At 41.8% G+C, this 21,599-nt stretch overlaps 1 protein-coding gene across 7 annotated transcripts in view; it reads right to left on the bottom strand.

Annotated features, from left to right (window-relative positions):
* Positions 1-21,599, bottom strand: part of LOC112433059 (rab3 GTPase-activating protein catalytic subunit-like) — a 41,428-nt gene that overhangs the window by 3,475 nt on the left and 16,354 nt on the right. For 4 of the 7 annotated variants that reach the window (XM_076887136.1, XM_076887137.1, XM_076887138.1 and 1 more), the window contains 9 exons: positions 16,106-16,161; positions 14,070-14,148; positions 13,842-13,974; positions 10,650-10,728; positions 9,427-9,546; positions 6,109-6,274; positions 5,019-5,118; positions 2,743-2,824; positions 2,218-2,321 (listed from right to left, as the gene is read on the bottom strand). In XM_076887136.1, coding sequence (XP_076743251.1) covers positions 2,312-2,321; positions 2,743-2,824; positions 5,019-5,118; positions 6,109-6,274; positions 9,427-9,546; positions 10,650-10,728; positions 13,842-13,974; positions 14,070-14,148; positions 16,106-16,161 — 825 coding nt within the window. In that variant the 3' untranslated portion in view covers positions 2,218-2,311. The other 3 variants (XM_076887141.1, XM_076887139.1, XM_076887140.1) reach the window with 3 other exon arrangements.

Below are 21,599 nucleotides of genomic sequence, written 5' to 3'. Positions count from 1 at the left end.
GGAGTGGCTCCGTAAGAAGCATTTGAAAGTCCTGGAGTGGCCTAGCCAGTCTCCAGACCTCAACCCCATAGAAAATCTGTGGCGGGAGTTGAAAGTCCGTGTTGCTCGGCGACAGCCCCAAAACATCACTGCTCTCGAGAAGATCTGCATGGAGGAATGGGCCAAAATACCAGCTACTGTGTGTGCAAACCTGGTAAAGACCTATAGTAAACGTTTGACCTCTGTTATTGCCAACAAAGGTTATGTTACAAAGTATTGAGTTGTATTTTTGTTATTGACCAAATACTTATTTTCCACCCTGATTTACGAATAAATTCTTTACAAATCCTACCATGTGGATTCATGGATTTTTTTTTCCACATTCTGTCTCTCACAGTTGAAGTGTACCTCTGGTGCAAATTACTGACCTCTGTCATCATTTTAGGTGGGGGAACTTGCACAATCGGTGGCTGACTAAATACTTTTTTGCCCCACTGTACATGGTTTTTCCTACGTGGAACGTTATAGGCTGAGTCTCGGGGTGTAAAAGGCGTGTTTGGAGTCACAGTGGATACATGGCATACTTAAATGTACTTTGAGAAAGCCAAGAATACTTTTACACAACAAGACTGTCCAATCAAGCAAAAATAACATGGTGGGGTTTAGCTGTGCAGCTGTACAGTGTTATTCAAAGAAAAGGGGCTGTATGGATACTGAGTGCTAGTGAGAAGAACATTTTTATATGTGAAGAAGTGATGATTGTTCTCAGACTTTAGGACAGTATTAAAGCAGGTGTTTAATGCACCTAACGTGTGATCAAACTCAATAATAACAATCTCAGTCTCTGTTTTCGATCACTGATAAACACATCCGATATCAGCAGAGTATAAAAGCTTTGAGCCCAGGTGGGAACAGCCGAAGGAATTACCTAGGTTTAGAAAAAAGTTAGCCATCACTGAGGAAGCACTGGAGTTTATTACTCCAGCTCCCACTACAATCCCACTGCACCACACCCCTGTTTTCATGGTTCAGCCATCAATGGCCATAATAATTATCAGCCAAGTTCTTAGCCATGGTGCACACTGTCCAATCACCTCATGTACAGCACATACTCAACTACAACTAGGGATGGGTATCGTTTAGGTTTTATCCAATACCGGTGCCAAACCGGTACTTTTGAAACGGTGCCGGTGCTTAAAGAATGGAGAACACAAAATTGGCCCAAAAACCTCTCGTGTTCAGCTGTTTTTTTGTAAAAAGATAACAATGTTAGCCTTTTCTGCAGCTATGGGGCATATATGGTATCACTCTTGGCTGGAAGCAGTGCTTAAACAATGGAAAAACACAAACTTTGTCCAAAAACCTCTCATGTTTAACTGTTTTCCACTTTTTCTTTGGTCATTTTAGCCTTTTTGGCCAGGGTGAAGGGAGCATCTGCCATCAAACAAGAAGACAGCCGCATGTAGCTATGATGATGTTTGCTAGTTCACCTTACGTACATTAATGTAATAACGTGGTTAGCCTACTCACGCAGAGAAGAACGGCTGCTGCTGCCATCATCATCTGTCATCATGTCTGCTAGACTGGCAGGGCTAGGGGCCAGGACTCTCCTCTTCGGGTTCTCGGGGGATGTTGCTAACTCCGGGTCCGATAACTGGCAACCCACCCACAGTAGATGTGCTCGGTGTGAGGTCTCGCAGCAAGCTATCATACGGCGCATTTCTCGGCTTTTAAAAAAAACGCTATGCGTCGCCAGGTGTTTCATCGGATTTGAGGTGCTACCTCCTTTGACAGTATCACAGTATCAGCTTAAAGCACTTGTTGCTGCTGAGTTTGCATCTTTTGCTGTGAAGTAGAGCCAGACTTTGACCGCTTCGCCTTGGGCATTTTGAATCTGTAGCTCTGCTCTAAAAGAACGTACGTACCTGGCCCCGCCTACTATCCTCGGAAACGTAAAATGATTGGCTAGAATCTAAAGTGTGTCACAGCTCAGGAAAAAAAAAAGCACCGAAATAAAGCACCGAAATGTGCGCTGCTTTTCGGTCTGGTTACTACCGTTTATGTCAGAACCGGTGCCATCATGGCACCGGACACCGGTACCCATCCCTAACTACAACACAAACACAGTTAACAATCAATTAATAATTTATTTAAAAACAAAACTTTTTTGGGTGAATCTAATGATACTTTCTTTTAAACTGAATTATTTGTGGAAAGTCCGGTCGAGTTTTCACTGACCTCTAACTTCTTGTAGTCCTGGTTGGGGGACTGCAGGAGCTTGCTCGCTTGAACTGTAGCTTCCTGAATGGTTTTTTGCACTGATGGAATATCTTCAGCAGACTCTGAAAGAGAAGAAATGACAGTGTTTCCAGAGTGACAGAAAGCTGTGATTAAAAGAAAGACCTGCCACGTTTGTAACCTCAATTACTGTTAACATGAGAAAAAGCCTAAAATCGAGTAAACCTGCAAACTATTATCTTACTAATACAGATCCTTTTGAAATAGACAAAACCTTCACAACATTTTATAATAATCTTTACAGAGATTAAAACATATCCACAAAGTCTTGATGGATTATTATTGGAGTTAATTATAATAATAATAACAATTATTATTATTATTATTATTATTATTACACAGTAACAGCAAACAAAGTAAGTCTTCCTCAGACCCACAGATAAGGATGATGATGAAGAGGCTCCGTGTGCTCAGTGTGCAGAAAACATGTGACTGTAATTTTTAGAAAGTATCATCAGTTTTTACCTTATTGGCTCTTCCCGGTCACCGAATGGAAACTTCCCAAACTCCACCCCCCCCACCTCGCCACCAAGGAGCGCATCAAAATCTGCCAGAAAAAACACAAAAAAACTGAATAATCGTCCAAACAGCAGAGCAGGCAGTCTGTCACCAGAGCCCACCCAGGGCGTCCTCACAGTCAGGGAGTTCAGTAACACAACCAACCTCTGTTTGTGACACACACACACACGTAAAACATATTGAACGCATCACCAATTGTCTACATATATTTCTAAAGGTGATGTTCACATGAAATTCTCACTAGATGTTGGTAACAACCCATCCAATCCACACATGCAGAGAAACAACTTTAAATCAAACAATATAACAAATAAACTCGATGTATTGTGAGTCTTTCTACGTACGATGGTGAAAATTCAAAATCCTGCTCCTCACATACAAGGTCTTAAATAAGGCTTTGCCAACTCCAGGCCTCGAGGGCTGGTGTCCTGCAGGTTTTAGATCTCACCCTGGGTCTACACACCTGAATCAAAGGATTAGTTCATTACCAGGCCTCTGGAGAACTTCAAGACATGTTGAGGAGGTGATTTAGCCGTTTAAATCATCTGTGTTGGATCAAGGACACATCTAAAACCTGCAGGACACCGGCCCTCGAGGCCTGGAGTTCGATGCCTGTGTCTTAAATAATCAGGCCCCATCTTATCTTAATGACCTTGTAGTACCATATCACCCTATTAGAGCACTTCGCTCTCGCTCTGCAGGCCTACTTGTTGTTCCTAGAGTATTTAAAAGTAGAATGGGAGGCAGAGCCTTCAGTTTTCAGGCCCCTCTTCTGTGGAACCAGCTTCCAGTTTGGATTCAGGAGACAGACACTATCTCTACTTTCAAGATCAGGCTTCAAACTTTCCTTTTTGCTAAAGCATATAGTTAGGGCTGGACCAGGTGACCCTGAACCCTCCCTTAGTTATGCTGCAATAGACGTAGGCTGCCGGGGGATTCCCATGATGCACTGGGTGTTTCTTCTTCACTCACTATGTATTAACAGACCTCTCTGCATTGAATCATACCTGTTATTAACCTCTGTCTCTCTTCCACAGCAGGTCTTTATCCTGTCTTCCTTCTCTCACCCCAACCAATCACAGCAGATGGCCCCGCCCCTCCCTGAGCCTGGTTCTGCTGGAGGTTTCTTCCTGTTAAAAGGGAGTTTTTCCTTCCCACTGTCACCAAAGTGCTTGCTGATCGGGGGTCATATGATTGTTGGGTTTTTCTCTGTATCTATTATTGTACGATACTGTGCAATATAAAGCACCTTGAGGCGACTGTTGTTGTGATTTGGTGCTGTATAAATAAAATGGAATTGAACAGGTAAAAATATGGTGACATCAGGAGTTTCAGACGGTGAGAGAATGAATCTCGCTGCAAAAGTAACGATGTTTTAAACCCTGCATGTCAACGTCTCCCTGCACACCAAGCAAACATTAAATAAACTGTTTTATAGTCACTGTCTCGACTTGTTTCTGTAATTTGATGTCATCCATTTTTTTTATTTTTGTCATTTTTATAGGAACAACAGAGCAGCTTTTTCATTTCAGTCGTTTTATTTTGACTCATGATTCTTTTCTTGACGTCGTTTTTTGTTGCTGTGATCTTTTGATGTTAAAGTCTAGTGTTGACCACAGAAAGAGACTTACTGTGATTATACTGTAATCTGTGAAAATCCTCTGTGTGCAGCTGATGGTTAAAAGAAAACATTTCAGTTCATTCAGATCATTTTTATGTTGACAATAGAAAACCATCCTGAATGGTCGGTTTGAATAAGTGCAAATTTATATGGTTTCACACAAGAAGTGTCTCATGATGGGTAAAACCAACAAGCTCTCTCAAGACCTTTGCACACTTAAGACTGATGGCATCGGCTACAGAAGAATTTCTAAGTTACTGAAGGTTCCAGTGAGCACTGTTGGGGCCATAAACCTGGCGTTGCCCCTGCAGGGTTTTTATTTATTTACGATAAACCAGCCACGACCAAGCGCTCCCCACACGATTTCAGACAGACGAGTGAAAAGACTTATCAGAAGAACGACCTGGAACCAGCAGGTACAATCGTTCCACAGGAAACAACAACATGACCTGCATCACACACACGCCTCCTAAAAGCCACTGGCAGGGTTTCTGGATGTCAGCCACTTGCTGACATGTATTTAAAAAATTTTTATAATTTCTTAATAATAATATTACTTTTTTTTTATTTGTGTATTAATACCATAACATGTACTGCCTACCTGGAGGCTGCTGTGGCCATGAATACTGCTGCCAGTCTTGGAGCACGTAGGTGAAGCGAATGGCGATGTTGACTGGAGGCAGAGGGAACAGGGAACAACCCTGATGACAACAGGAAGACATCAGCTCATGTTTATGGTAACAAGCTGCAGCATTAATCTCTCTGTACAGGCGTGGATTACACCTCGTCATTGTCGGCTGTTTCTGGGAACATACTGAACACATTTAACCCTCATGTGTGGATGATGACAACATCAATCAGGATTTTTATTCTTCTTTAGGAATGAATATAAGATTTTTGAACTTCATTTTTTAAATGTCCACTTAGGTGGACAACATCGGTTTTGACTTATGAAGGGTATGGAGACATCAGTGTGTAGTGTTTCTGTGCAAGTTTACCATCAACATCAACACAAATACAAGAAAACAGCCTTTGAATAGCTGCAGACCACTGTGCATGAAAGGGTTAAACAACGTGATGTCTGGGAATCCATTGTGTTTCCAGGAATAGGAATAAACAAAGTTCAAACAAACTGATCATTAAACCAACATCCACTTCCTAACAGTCTTTATTTTATTCACAAATTAATTTCACAAAAATCCAGAAACCGAATTTACACAGAATTAGACGTCTTCTTCTTCCTCTTCTGTTTTCCCAATGTTCACATAACTAAGCAGTGTGCTGTACTGTTATCAACCTGCTCTTTGACGAACTATTACAAGAATATATTCTTATTATAAGATAAGATGTTTGTGTTATTTTCAAGTTGAATACAGTTTTTGTGTGACTGTCAGAGCACAGCAGGAGGAGGAGGAGGAGGAGAGACTGTACATGAGCAGGAAAAACCAGATGAATAAATGTTTTAGAAAATACATTTACATGCACTTCGTGGATGCTTTTATGATTATTAGTTGCATTTAACAGGATTCACATCGTCCTAAAATGGTCTGGAACAGGATGCTGAGGTGATACTTGTAGAACATGGGTACATGACGCTCTGTGGCTGCACAATTTTAATTTTTCTTTATTAAAAACAAACAAACAACCTTGAAATATGATCCATATAAAGATGTTTGTTCCAGAGCACTTACTATCTTAGATTTGAAGATGTCGAGCAGGCCGGACAGGTGGTTGTACTGCACGGGCGCTCGACGCAGGTGAACGATCTCAAAGTCGGTGCGCACGCCTGGTCCTTTGCACTCTCCGGCATACATCCGCCTCCACTTCTGCTGGATCTGCACAAACATCGGCACCTGACTGAACACAAGATAAACAGCAGAAGGCATTACTAGCAGGATCTCTGGTACACGCCCGACATCCAGCTTCAGTTTCTCTCAACCAGCAACAATCCAGCTAAACTAAACAGTCCGACTGAAACACAGAGCAACAAGCTGCAGAACTGCATTGTACTGGCATGTATGTCAGCACTGTCACTGCACGGACCGCTGAGTGCTACACAGACTGGTTTTAATATGTTGTGTTCATTGGCGTAATCTGGGGCTGCAGCAATTCATCACTTCTAAAAAAAATCCTCCAAACCAATTCTTTGCTGCGATGCTGCGATGCAGCGTGCTCTGTAGCACAGACTTGTTCAACGATGTAAACGTGTGTGAGGGATAGGTCAGTAGGTAGAGTGGCTGCCCCGGGATCAGAAGGTTGGGGGTTTGAATCAAGTGAAAAGCTAAGCTGAGGTACCCCTGAGCAAGGTCCCTACACACTCCCCAGGCGCTGCATTGGGTGAATGGGTTAAATGCAGAGTTATTTCGCTACGGCCTACGGGGACTAACACATATACATTATTCAGCCACATTTGTGAGTATAAACAGCCATGCAAACCAAACTTATTTAGGAGCAGCATGTGAATAAAAGGTCTGACAACATTAAGCCCACACATCCCCAGTGTTAAACAAAAACACTGATAACACAGCAGCAGTGATGATGACGCTGCAGTTTGACATGGAGCTGAAGTTTACACACTGACAGGAGCAAAGAGGCGTTACTGAGACGGTGAGCTCAGGTAAAGTGAAAGAAAACTTCTTTCAGCAGCGCTGCTCTCGTGATCATCATTAAAACCTTTATTCTGAAAGAGCTCGTCCTCCATCACAGCAGGAAAGCTACAGAAGTCAGGCTACATTCAAATATGTTGACGAACTATTCATTTAGTCTGATACCATGTTTACATGTCACAGCCTGCAACCGTCGCATTTTACCTGCAGCAAACAGGGGTGAGTCTAAAGGGGGGGCATGGGGTGGATGAGACCATGTTAATTTAAAGGCTTTTTAACATTTTTCAGATTGATAGTGAAATAATATAAAAAATAAAAGCCAATCTAAATGTAAAACTCTTCTTCCAGTAGAATAACAATAATAATAATAAATTGTATTTATAAAGCGCCCTTCAAGACACCAAAGGACACTGTACAATAGATAAAAACACATAACAGAACACTGACACAATGAAGAGCAATAAAAACAAAAGTAAGAGACAAACAGTGGATTCACAGTGAACATGCAGATTTGAACAGATGGGTTTTGAGTTGAGATTTGAACTGGGGGAGAACCAGTGTTTCTTATATGTGGGGGCAGAGAGCTCCACAGCCTGGGAGCAGAGCAGGTGAAAGCTCTGCTTCCCATGGTGCTGAGGCGGAAGGGAAGCACAGAAAGCTGGATAGAAGAAGAAGATCGAAGTGAGCGGGCAGAACAGGTAGTGCTGAACAGGTCAGAAAGGTAAGGAGGAGCGAGGTTATGAATGGCCTTGAAGGTGAGCAGAAGTTTGTATATTATCTGGAACTCCACTGGGAGCCAGTGAAGTTCCTGAAGAACAGGTGATGTGCTGGTAGGAGGGGGTTCTGGTGATAATGCGAGCAGCAGAGTTCTGAACCAGTTGAAGCTTATGGAGGGATTTATGGGGAGACCATGCAAAAGAGAATTGCAGTAGTCAATACAGGAGGTAACGAGACTGTGGACAAGAATGGACGAAGACTGGGTGGAGAGAGAAGGACGTAATCTGTTAACGCTGCATACCCCACCTCTGGCGCCGGTGCCCACCTCTCAACTTTAAATCCATGTAGACATTGAGGGTTCTCGGGAGGGGCCGTGCTAACACCTGCTGCTCTCTGGCAGCAGCACCATGCTCTCCCATGTTTTAAATGCACCTTAGAACAACACGCAGCAACACTACACATGAGCGAGAGGAGGGAGGTTTGGGGTCTTCACACACCCCCGTTCTCTGCTGGCCATCGGGGCCTCTTCCTGGGCAAAGGGGGCCCTCGGGCCTCCGGGCCTGCGGCTCGGTTCACTCTGGCACAGCTGGCTGCCGGCAGAGCCGGTGGGCACGCCACTGCAGCCCCCTCTGGCTTCTGCTCCGTGGCTACTGGGGTGACCCCTCGTCTGGGGCTCTCCTCAGCTCTTCCCAGGAGGGTGGCACGGATGCCCCTCCGGTGGTCCTCCTTGGGCTCTCACACTCTGGGGCCTCTGGATGTCTGGAGCCTGGATCTCCTCCATGCCTGCTTCATGCCCTGGAGAATGGGCTATGGCTCTCTACATCCTCTTGCAGACCGTTACATGGGGAAACCTTTTGAATACAAGCGCGCTGATCCACACAGGTGTGCACACGGGTGTTCACTGTTCATAGACATAAACTACACCTTTATTGGTGCTATTTCCAAGCACATTGTGCGCTGTCTGTCCTGCGTGCTGCACAACAACATTCAATATTTAGTATTTACTGCTGTTTACACTTAGCTAGATTAATGCGATGGTGTTGTGTTTAGTATGTTGCTTTGTTTTTTTTGCTTGTTTTCTTTTCTTTTTCTCTCAACAGGTGATCCAGGAGATTTTTTTCTCTTCTTTCTCTTTTTAAGTGCCCTCTCTCACTGTCCCTCTCCCCTTCTGTTTTTCTTTTCCTTCCTCTTTCTTTCTCCCTTTCCTATCCCTCAGTCATGTCTGTCCCGTCTGTAACAACTGAAAATAAAATAAAATAAATAATAACAACAACAAAGGTCGATCAAATGGACCAGTACGGCAATGCCACGATGATCCATTTGGCAAAGTAAATCCATTGGGTCTCCTTGTTGGTCTTCAGACAACAATTCTGACGGCTAAAGAACCAAATGGGACAGGCAAAAAAAAAAATGCTGCATAGATGGAAACAGGCAGAATAGGTGAAATTATTGATGTGAGATTTATAGGAAAGTGAACTGTCTAGGATGACACCAAAGCTCTTAACCTGAGGAGAAGGGAAAACTGTGGCGTTATCGATAGTGAGAGAGAAATGGTTCGCCTTCAAAGGGTGAACCATCACTCCTTCAGTTGCACACTTAAAACTCAAACATGAACACACATCACACCGTCAGGAGGCACTAATGTGCTCACAAAACCTTCCACGCAGTGCGATGACCGTAACTTACCAGCCACTGTTGGCCAGAGAGATGGAGATGGAGCTTAGAAGCAGGTTGCATTTCGACTCACTGATGACGGCCTCACAGTTCGTTCCAGGGCTGATGACCACAAACTCTCGTATGCCAAACCTACCAAGACATACAGCATCACAGCAGACATTTATCCACATAGGATGGAAGAAACATTTGCTTCATTCTGTATGCTGTTAGATCCCTTGGTAACAATAAAGACCATCACTAATCAATGGGATATTATTTTACTATTACACTCTGAAGAAAAATAAAATATTCAGAAATTGTCTGAATTACCTCTTTGTAGACGCATCTATGATTCTCTGCTTATATTTACGAAGTCTTTCTGGCAACTCAAAGCCAGAAACACTTGCACTTTCTGGACTTGCTCTCTTAAATGAAAGACACACTTAAACTATATGTTCATGTTGCACTTTATGCTATGCACTGTATCTAGCTCACATATCCATTTAACCTGTGGGATTATAATATTATTTTATGCCATGTTAGACCCCTAATTAAAGATTGTGAATTATTATGTAGTTTTAGTTTGCATTATTCTCCTGAATTAGACGAAGCTGATAACTATTGCATTTGTTAAACTGATTTGCATTACATTAGACTGCTGATTTATTGTGAATGAATGATATTGTTTTATGATGCATTATACTGCTGAGTTATAAGAAATAGTGTTCGCAGAAAGTCATCGCCTTATTTGTCTGATTAGAAGAGAACAGAACATACTGGAGAGGTTTTCTGCCCCATCTCAGCAGGAGCAGATAAACAGGGAGCCAAGGTCGTAGCTTAGGCGCCGTGTGAGGGAAAGAATGTGAATGTTTAGGCTTTATGATTAGGTGGGGGCCACTAGAGGCTATAAGAGTTTGATCAATGCTCCACCATTTTGAGATCTGATGCTGTCTGCGTACGGTGTCCATCTCCCACGCGTGTGATCATTAAAATCATCGTTTGACTCAACCCGGCTGGACCAGTGTTGTTATTTTGGTTTTTCCTCTTGTATCCATCCCCAATATTTGAATCCGTAACAAACCTAACATGCACATCTTTGCACTGTGGAGGAAACCTGCGCAGGCACAGTTACAGGATGCATCTCCACACAGATTTGATCCGGGACCTTCTCGCTGTGAGGCGTGCAGATAAATGACTCCACTCCACTTTGAGTGAAGCAGTTTTTTAGCATAAAAAGTAAAGACTAAACTTACCATCTGACCAGGCAGTGGGCTCGTGGAGGGAAATCATTGTTCATACAGAGAAGATCCTGCATTGCCAACGGTATAGCATCTGCCAATAGAAGAACTGTGTCAAAAACATTGTTCATTTTAAACACCATCTGAGGTGCATATGATTATTAAAGTGGGACATCTACCAAAATAACTGTACTGGGTTGACTTTCACAGATGCTCATTTCTGTTGCGGCCACAAGGTGGCAGTAATTTACTGTCCTGTACATCACTGGTGTCTCTAGTGATGTACAGGACAGACCCAGCTGACTTACAGGCCAATCTCCAACCTTCCTTTCATATCAAACATCCTTGAAAGAGTAGTTGTCAAACAGCTAACAGATCATCTGCAGAGGCTTATTTGAAGAGTTTCAGTCAGGTTTCAGAGCTGAAAAACAAACCTCCAGGTTCATTATGACATTTATAAAGAGAAACTTCACAATTATAATTTACAACTGAGGAATGCAAGGAGGTCCTACTTCTCTGACATCATCACTAAAAACAGCCATAATGCTCGGGTCTTATTTTCTACAGTTGACAGGCTAACAAACCCTCCTGTGTCAGTGGCAGCTGAACTTCATTCGACCATGGCCTGCAATGACTTTGCCAAATTCTTCACTGAAAAAATCCAAAAAATTAGACAAGCAATTGGTACATCAACAGCAGATCCAGACTATGTACTGTGTCCTCTGAAAAACTGTTTAAACACCATGAAACAGTTTCAACCTATTAACAGCAAAGACCTGGAGGACATCTTAGGTCAACTGAACTCCTCCTCCTGCTGTTTAGATGTCCTGCCAACAAGTTTTTTCAAAAAGGTCTCAAAGACTTTAGAGTCAGACCTGTTACAGATCGTCAACTTTTCTTTATTATCAGGTGTGTTTCCAGAATCACTAAAAACTGCTGTAATCAAACCTATACTGAAAAAGGACAATCTTGACAAGACACAAATGAACAACTACAGGTCGATCTCAAATCTCCCGTTTTTAAGTAAGATCATTGAAAAAGCAGTTTCCCAACAGCTCAGTTACTTCTTAAAACAGAATAATTGCTACGATGCCTTCCAGTCAGGTTTTAGACAGAACCACAGCACTGAAACCGCTCTGACCAAAGTGTTTAATGACATATGTCTGAATACAGACAGTGGAAAAATGTCAGTCCTAGTTTTACTGGATCTCAGTGCAGCATTTGATACAGTTGACCACAACATATTACTCAAACGACTGGAGAACTGGACAGGTCTTTCAGGAACTGTACTAAACTGGTTCAAAACATACTTAGAAAACAGGAAATACTTTGTATCAATAGGTAACTTCACATCTGAGCAGACAAGTATCACATGTGGAGTTCCCCAAGGTTCCATCTTGGGACCCCTTCTGTTTAACATCTACATGCTCCCACTGGCACAGATTATAAACAACAACAAAATAAACTATCACAGCTATGCAGATGACACACAAATATATATCACAATGTCACCAGGAGACCGAGGCCCTGTACAGGCTCTTGGTAAATGCATCGAGGAAATCAATGACTGGTTGTGCCACAATTTTCTCCAGCTAAACAAAAACAAAACTGAGGTAATAGTCTTTGGCGCCAAAGAAAAACGATTACAGGTCACCAGAGAACTTCAATCTATACATCTAAAAACCACAAACCAGGCGAGAAATTTGGGTGTAGTGATGGATGCAGACCTAAACTTAGAAAAACACATTAAGACAATAACAAAGTCAGCTTACTATCACCTCAAGAATATATCAAGGATAAAAGATCTGATGTCTCAACAGGACCTGGAAAAACTAGTCCATGCATTCATCTTTAGTAGGCTTGATTACTGTAACAGCATCTTTACAGGTCTACCTAAAAAAATCAGTCAGACAACTACAGCTCATTCAGAACTCTGCTGCTCGAGTCCTCACTAAGACCAAAAAAGTGGACCACATCAGTCCAGCTCTGAGGTCTTTACACTGGCTGCCTGTCCGTCAGAGGATAGACTTTAAAGTTCTGATGCTGGCCTATAAAGCTCTGAATGGTTTAGGACCAAAATACATCAATGACCTCCTGACCCAGTATGAACCTTCCAGATCCCTCAGGTCATCTGGATCCGGTCTTTTATCAGTTCCCAGAGTCAGAACCAGACACGGAGAAGCTGCATTCAGCTTTTATGCTCCTTATATCTGGAACAAACTCCCAGAAAGCCTCAGATCAGCTGAAACACTCAGTTTATTTAAATCCAGGTTGAAGACTCACCTGTTCTCAGCTGCATTTGAATAAAGCACCAAATCCACACTTTAAGCTTAAATTTCAAAACTTACATTTAACTACTGATTTTATCTACTGTTCTGATTTTATCTGTTTTGATTTTATATACTGTTGTTTGTTTGTTTGTTAATTAGTTAGTTTATTTGCTTGTTTTATTCAATTTTAAATCATGCTTTTTATTTGTTCTTGTTTCTAATGTCTCTGTAAAGCACTTTGAATCACCTTGTTGTTGAATTGTGCTATACAAATAAACTTGCCTTGCCTTGCCTTGCCTCATCACAGCACAGAAACAGCTTTAGTGAAGGTTACAAATGATCTTCTTATGGCCTCTGACAGTGGACTCATCTCTGTACTTGTCCTGCTAGACCTCAGTGCAGCGTTCAATTTCAAAGATGGAGCCTTGCTACCCTCCTCAGTGGACGCCCACTGCCATTCACAACCAAATAAGCAAGTATCCAGGTAACATTTCTGCTTTGCCTGCTTTTATTTGTACAAAGAAAAAAGGTGTTTATTCCTTTTTTTAAGCGGATACATCCAAACCTCGTGCTTTTTCCAAGGTTTACTTCATCAGTGTTTCAACAGTGGTGTGGGAGCAGGCTGTGGTACAAGCCAGAGTCAAAGCATGAAAACCAGAGGATGGAGGCCCACAGCTGTGCCCTGGGATGATGTTAATAATAATAAATATTTCTGCAAACCTGCAGGATAATAAAAACTAAAGCTACATAATAAAGGGTGTGGAGTCTGGATGTCAGCTTGTCATCGTTCTGATAACAAAATTCTGAAAACGTGACGGTCCTTCCACCACAGCCTGCATGTGCACTGAGCAGGACTGTCCAACACTGTCGACATCATTCACAACAAACAGTCAATGAAAAGCTGATGTTGATAATAGTGCAGACAAAGTGACTCTACCTTCCTCGAGGTTGTCCTTCCCATCATCCTCTTCACACTCTTGTTTCAGAAAGTAGTGGCTTATGTAGAACTTGAAGTCAGCAAAATTAATTTCCTGCGACTTCTCCGCCCAGGTTCCACTGGTGTATTCCCCCTGTGTTCAGATAATGCAGCATCATACGATGAAGGTGAGATACTTCCTTTCTGCATACTTCACACGCATGTAAAGATTTGATGAGTAAAAAATACCTTCTCTGGAGAAACCTTCCGTGCAGTGTTCCCTGTCAGCTTCCAATCATTAAGCACTTCCTCCACTCTGGACACAAAACTTCAGGCAGATGAACAGATTAGCCCAGCATACATGCACAGTGTCTGGTTCATGCTAAATAACCACTGAAACTAATCTTCAGAAATGAATTTCCCTCCAAGCACACTGTGCTTTAAATATTACATCTACAGTAAGCAATGAATATGACTGAATGCAAATGTTAACTGTGATTCGTTAAAGAGGCTGCAGCCATTTGAACTGCCTCTGCACACACGAGCTGCACCAACCAATGGATCAACATATTAGGACATGACAACGCAGTAATTTGCCGAGACAGTGCTTTGGTACAAACAACCATTTAGCCCCCCCTCCTCGTGACCTTTGGTTAGTGGCATTGTGATTTTGGAAGGAACCACTAAAACAAGAATCAATCTGATGCTAACATTGGCCAACCAGATCAGCTGCCTCAGTGTCTCAGAGTCCCTTGTTTTTTTTTCAGTGTGCGCTCGTGTTTCTCGTCATTTAATATATTTATTTAAGGGCTGGCTGTAGCTCAGGAGGTAGAGCAGGTCAGCTGCTGATCAGAGGGTTGGTGGTTCGATCCCCGGCTCCCCCAGTTTGCATGCCAAATATCCTTGAGCAAGATACTAACCCCGACTTGCTCTCCGATGCATCCATCAGAGTATAAATGCATATGTATGATAGTTAGAAAGCGCTCACCGTATAGATAATAGTGAGTGTGGCATGTTGTATAGACCACTTTGAGTACTCCAGGAGAGCAGGCAAGCGCTGTATAAGAACCAGTCCATTTATTTTATTACTGATTTTGAGGTTGAAAATTCCGACTTTTGACAGAGTGACTCTAATCTGTACCATCTAGCTATATTTAGTTTATTGTCACCTGACAAACACAAGGAGCCACAGCCTACTGGTTTACTGCTGTTTTGTTTAAAAAACAAAAACAAACAAACAACAAAAAACCCCAGCCTCCAACAGCACTGTAAACAACGGTAGACGGGTGCATAATAAGCAGCGAATAATGCAGAAAACAGACTTGAGATGGGAAACTTTTCTTGAAGCACACAGAGAGAGAGAGCTGTACAGGAAGTGTGATTTTATTGTGGTGGAAGCAAACCAGCCAAAGTATAAGAGATTTAATGACGATGAGTATCAAACGTGAAGCCTAGTCTGGATCTTCTTTTGCTGCTGGTTCAGTCAATTTTGGTCAGAGTGACAAAACCTGCAGCTCAGACTCTGTGAGCGGTCAGCTCATACGTCTGTGTACGTGCCGTCGGGTGAACGGTCCACGCTCTGTGTTTACGTCTTTGTGTGGAACCCGTGCAGCTGCTCTCATTTACTGTTTCAGCTGTTTGGTGATTGTTGAAATCGTTTTGTGAGGTTTAACCTGAGATTCTGGAGTTTCTGGCAAAATACATTTATATTTAAAATCGATTCAGGATTTAATGAATCAATATCACTTTATTCAAGCTAAAATCGATTTTAATTGGAATATCGATTATGGAAACCCACTCCTAGTTCAAACTTCTGGCTCAAGCCCTAACAAGCAGGTGAGTTCCTTATTGACAAATGTGTCTAATTACAGGTCAGTTCTTGGAAAATGCATTTTATTTAACGCACATTTTGTAATAATACATTTTAGTTGGCTATAGTTTGTTTGGTAATCAATATCCAGAAGATTATTTAAAAATGGCTCACACATATGGCACCAGTCTTCCTATTCATCTACACCGGAAGCACATCTATATCTGTGCAGTGTTATAGTTTTAGTGATGCTGGTGTGCGATATCAGAGTGGTGGTAAATGTATATGCACAGATACACAGCCTCACTCTTTAGCTTGACTATTTGAGGTTAGGTTCGCTGTAATATACAATCATGTTGTTATGTTTAGGCCTGAAGAAATAAATGCAGGTTCGTGTCTCCCGAGGGCGAGCTGTGCGGAACACGTAAAGCTGTGGACTAATCCTAGTTTTCAGAGTAATGACCAGCTGGCTTACCGCTCCCACTCGGACGCAGTGGTGAAGTCGGTGATCTCGAAAACCTCCGACTCGGGCTGCAAAACACAAACGTAAACGTAAAATCAGCTGTCGTATTGTTACAGCGCGCTTAACAACCACACTGACATGTTACAAAACAAACTCACATCGCTATCAGCAGCCATGTTGTTGCCTTTGGCTGCCTGATCGGTTCCGGAAACTAGGATGTTTTTCTACGCATGTGCGAAAAGGTGGTCGCTTCCTCTATAGTTCTTTCACAATAAAAGAAAACAAACAAATTCTAAATTCAGTTAAATTTTATTTGTGTAGCGCCAAATCACAACAACAGTCGTTGTGCAAAACTCATTCAGGCATTTAATGACAGGTTTCAAGATGTGAAGAATATCCAAAAGGAACTGGAGATGTTTGCTACGCCGTTTAATGTGCAACCATCTGTGCCAGACACTTTCCAAGTGGAAATAATTGGGCTGCAAAACAACTACGAGCTCAAAGCTAAGTATAACAGCCTCTCTCTGCTGGACTTTCACAAACTGTACTTTCATGCTGAGGCTTTTCCCATCCTGGCGAGACATGCCCTGAAATTTGCATCTCTGTTTGGGACAACGTACCACTTTGAACAGGTCTTTTCAAAACTGACTCTTGCAAAGAGGCGCTTCCACTCAAGACTAACTGAATCAAACTTGAAAAAGCAGCTTCGAGTGGCATCATCATCATCACTGCCAGCTGACATCAGACACCTCGCCAAAAAGAAACAGTTCCAGCCATCTCATTAGGTGAGTCTGATGAGCAGAAATGCAGCAGTAACACAGCAGCAGCCCAAGCAGAGAAGCCTCCTCCAGCTTGTCCGGGGAACGCCAACCCATTCTCAGACCAGCCAAGAGATGTTAATATAAGCAATTAGCAGGGTGTGTCAAAGAGTGAACAGAACATCGCCGAGTCAGCTGACAGCTCCATAAAATGTGTTTCCTACAGCAGCAAACAGGCTTCAAGAAGTGACAGTAAGGAGAGGTGTCAAGATCTGTGGGCCAGTCGGCCTCTTGTGTAAAGGACACAGTGATGCTGAAGTCATAGAGGCTGTGGTCAGGTCAGTCAGCCCAGGTTTCAGTATTCCTGACATGCCTGAGATAAAAGGACCTCACTCCCCGTTAGTTAAAGGAAATATTGAAAGCTCATCAAAAAACTGCTGACTTAACTCTTTGTGCTTGCATTGGCTCTCAGGAAGGCATCAGTGCAGCACTGTACCAGTGACAGTGAGGAAAGGTTATGGCTCAAGAACTGCTCCAAAATCGAATTACCACCTCATTCCTGAAAAGCAGGCAGTTTATGAAAGATTTTGAGAATATATCAGTGATTCTTGAGATAAGGGACAAAACATGTCCAAAGTTTCTGTCAACACCATCAGATTTTTTAAAAAGTACAAAAAAATCAGGAATTATTGTGGGTAACTTACACTGTGAGGACCCCTTTACCACTTCCTGTTTGATACACATGCCATGAGGTCACTGCTCTGGTGAGTTTTTTTAATTTTTATTTCATTTATTGCATACCTTTCTGATAAAAAAAACTCTGTGTCACACCCATAGTGCATCAACACCACAGTAGAGGCCATAAGCAACTGATGAAAAACAAGATGGCGTCTGTCAGAAAAACGTGCTATGAGAGAAAGTAGGGTATTTTGTCAGCACCATCAGGATTTTTGCCTGACGGTGTTGACCCTTTTTCTAATGATTTTGGCAAATGTCACAAAAGTGTCCTATTCACTAATTATATTAAGTTATTTTTATTACTATTTCAGTCATATTACTTCCTGTGTATTTTACTGATATTTCTGCTTTACAGATGTGTTGAATATTATGGAATTTGCCTGATCTTGAATCTCATAGTTAATGTATACTTTATTAATCCTGTAGGAAAATGCTTAGTCCTCTGCATTTAACCCATTTACTCAGTGAAGCAGTGGGCAGCTACCAATCCATGACCTGGGGAGCAGTGTGTAGAGACGGTACCTTGCTCAAGGGTATCTCAGGATAGCCGCTGTTCAGTGGATTTGAACCCCCAACGATCATGGGGCAAACACTCTATCTACTGAGCTATCTCTGCCCCGAGAGCTGGTCTTTTAAGTGATGATGTATGAACCCTGCTTTCGGGTCCAAACTACTGTGTTTATTAAGGCTGTTGTGTTTTAACATGTTTTTATTCTTTTTTATCTTGTTCTATTTAATCTGAACAAGCCCCTAAAAACAGTCAGTGATCACTGTCAGCCTAACCATCGGGAACCCTCACGTTAACTTTTATCAAGTGGAAAAAAGTTTCACTGTGTTTATGTTACACTAACATAGCTGTGTTGCTAGCAATCACGTAGCACATCATTATATACCAGCTAGTCCAACATCAGTAACCCTACAAACGCCAGTGCTGTTTAGTTTTGTCTTCATTTATGTTGGAAGTGATAGCAGAGCTGGTGTTAAGGTGGAAACCGGCGAGCTAACTTCTAACTCTGTTAAATTTCATATATTCTGTTTTCATGGATGCCTGGATGTTACACCTGGTAAAACAGCCACACTGATCATTTTATTAAAGATGAAAGAATTTAGACAGTTTGTAACTCTCAGTGATGCCGCAGAGTTCCTTTGACTTTGGGATCTGCAGCGGAGTTTGGACCTGGAAACGGCTAATGACATCAGACTTAAAGACCGGATAGCATTTCTGTTGCTTAATACATATTTGTGTTGTGAATATTCATCCTTAATATGTGTAAATGCATATGCTTCAGAAAAATTATAGCAATTACAAAATGGTACATTTCAGGCTAGAATAGCAAAGGGGAAGCTGTCAGTAGAGGAACAAAAGAGAAGGAACAGGGAGGATCAAAAAATAAGTAGAGAAAAAATTAACAGCCAGCCTGAGTTTCTCATAAAGGGAAAGATGGACAAATAGAGTGAAAGAGGGAAAAATAAAGAACATCAGTGATCTGAAAGGAAGAGAAAAAAGGCAGAAGAGAAGGTTTTGGAAACTAGCACAGAGAGTCAAAAGTAGAGAAAGTCCAGCAGGGTCTAAACACACAACCACAGAGTACTTTAGGAATCAAGGAGTAGTAGGCAGCTACTTGCTGGTGAACTATTAAGATGTAGAACTTGACATGTGCAAAAACAGAATTGTTATGATGTGTCTTGTGATATTACAAAGGTTGTTAAGGTTTAATGGTCATTTTGAAAGAAATAATATCTTGCTTTCTACTCGTGTGTCACCACTTGTCAACTCCATAATATGGATTTTTTGTTTATTTTTCTGTTTTGAAGAACCATATATTTTCCTCCCTCATGATCTTCCAATAAAAATACGTAATTTTCTAAATAAATATGTAATTTTCATGCTGCTAAATATGATTGTTTCTTATGGAGATTAAATACAAGCTTCTGAAAATATGTATGACTGTAACTCTAATAATCCATCCATCCATTCATTCGCTTCCACTTATCCTTCTCAGGGTCGCGGGGAGCGCTGGAGCCTATCCCAGCTGTCATAGAGAGAGAGATGTTTCTCACCACATATCCAAACCGACATCATGACCAGCAGCTTTACAGCTGTGGCTCCAGCAAACATCAGCTGATACTAGAAAGTAATATTAAATAAAGTCTAACAACAGCTGATCAAGCTTAAACGTGCTGCTGTTTTTTAGCGCGACAACCGCTGGCTTCCTCTTTCTGGCGCAAAGTGGGAGATAAACTAACGAGAGAGACGATCAGCTGATCATTGATCAGTTTCATGATTGAAGTAGCAACAGGAGAGGGAGGGTGAGAGAATGAGAGAAGAAGAGACAGCTGACAGTGTAAAGACACAGAATAACTCCAGCTTTGTGTCTTTTTCCATTGTAGCTGAAGTCCGGGACAAACTGTGCTCCTTTTCACCTCAATACGAAACGAGTAATATTTTCTCTGAATGCGGGACAATTCCATTTTTTAGGGGACGGTTGGCAACTCTACTAACTAACCTTATGAATAAAATGAAGTTCACTATCAGTAACATCATAGCACCACCCAGCTGTAGAAACTCCGTCATGCTGGCTAGTACGCAGTACGAGTTATTGTAACTGACTGTAAAAAGTCAGCACAACGAAAATAAACTCCACCTAAACTTGGTTTATATCTGACCCAGATAGACTGCAGGTCAGAACTTCTTACCTGAAGTTCAGTTCACCTGACACTCGGACCGGCGGCCGCCTCGGGCCTCTGCTTCTCCTGCCTCACCTTTCCCTCATCCACCTGGCCTCTTGTGGCAGCTCCGCCATAGCCACCACCAAACAACTGTGAAAACGTAAAGTGGGCAGCATCTGACTGCATTTCAATGGAAGACTGCAAAGCTGAGTGCAGACTTGTTTTTATTTTCTGCTATTTTCCATTGTTTCAAACTTGTCCAGGCCTTAGACCTCAGGTGTGTTCTCCCAAGTAGTACTTAATGCATAAAAATACTATTTTCATGAAAACACTGAATAAAATGTTGCTTTGTTGAAAAAGAATATGTACATTTGAAAAATAACATAAAATCAAGTTATACAAAGTGTCTTTGAATGGCAGAGATGTGTGCACATACCACAGAGCCATGGCTCACTGTCTGAGTGTCTAAATGAGTTTCACAGGCCTGAACGCTCGCTTGAAGTCGTTAATAATTCTTAACTTGTTGGATCTGCTGCTCACCACAAAGAAGCACAAGCATGAAATTTGGACTTTTAACCGTGTTTTTATAAGTTTTACAGCTTTTCCTAGTGATAAAAACCTCCTTTATTGCCATTCATGCTACACAAAGACATCAAGCAAATAACAATTAAATGACAGAAAAGTTTGTTTTTCACTTTTTACTACAGAAATCTCTGTTTTATATGACTACTGACAGGGGATTTTTAAAAATCACCCCGCAGTTCTTCAGCTGAGACACCTGAGTTAGAAAACACAAACACTGCAGTTGTGTTTACTCGTGAGGACGGTCACAGAGCGCTCGCACAGGAGACATTCATGGACTCGCGCTCTGTCACCGTCTGCTTTCTTTCTTTATACAACAGGAATTAATACATTCGTTCAGTGACATGAGCATGTGCATGTGTGCATGCGTGCGTGTGTGTGTGTGTGTGTGTGTGTGTGTGTGCGATGTCAGAACTGCTTGTTCAACTTCTTACTATCGCTGTGGAAAGATTCAGATACGAATATCAGAACACGTTTCATAAAGAACAATCAGTTCTGAGCAATGAAGAGATCATCATGCAGCATTCTATCACGAATAAACTTATATCATTAAAAGCTTATACTGACTAAACAAATACAATTTTCTATTGACATTCCCTCCTGTTGTCAGTATAACCTTTATACGGTTAATTTATGCGGTTAATCAATTTTCTATTGACAACTACAGTTTAAAAAACGAAAGGAAAAACTGTGCAGTTTGGGCAATGAGCTGTCAGGGCTTTTTTCTGTAATCTTACACGTTTATTTCTTACGATTTA

The sequence above is a fragment of the Maylandia zebra genome, linkage group LG8 (genome assembly GCF_041146795.1).
Source record: "Maylandia zebra isolate NMK-2024a linkage group LG8, Mzebra_GT3a, whole genome shotgun sequence".
Classification (NCBI taxonomy): Eukaryota; Metazoa; Chordata; class Actinopteri; order Cichliformes; family Cichlidae; genus Maylandia; species Maylandia zebra.
Note: the sequence above shows the minus strand (reverse complement) of the source record. Positions and strands in the feature narration are given on the sequence as shown.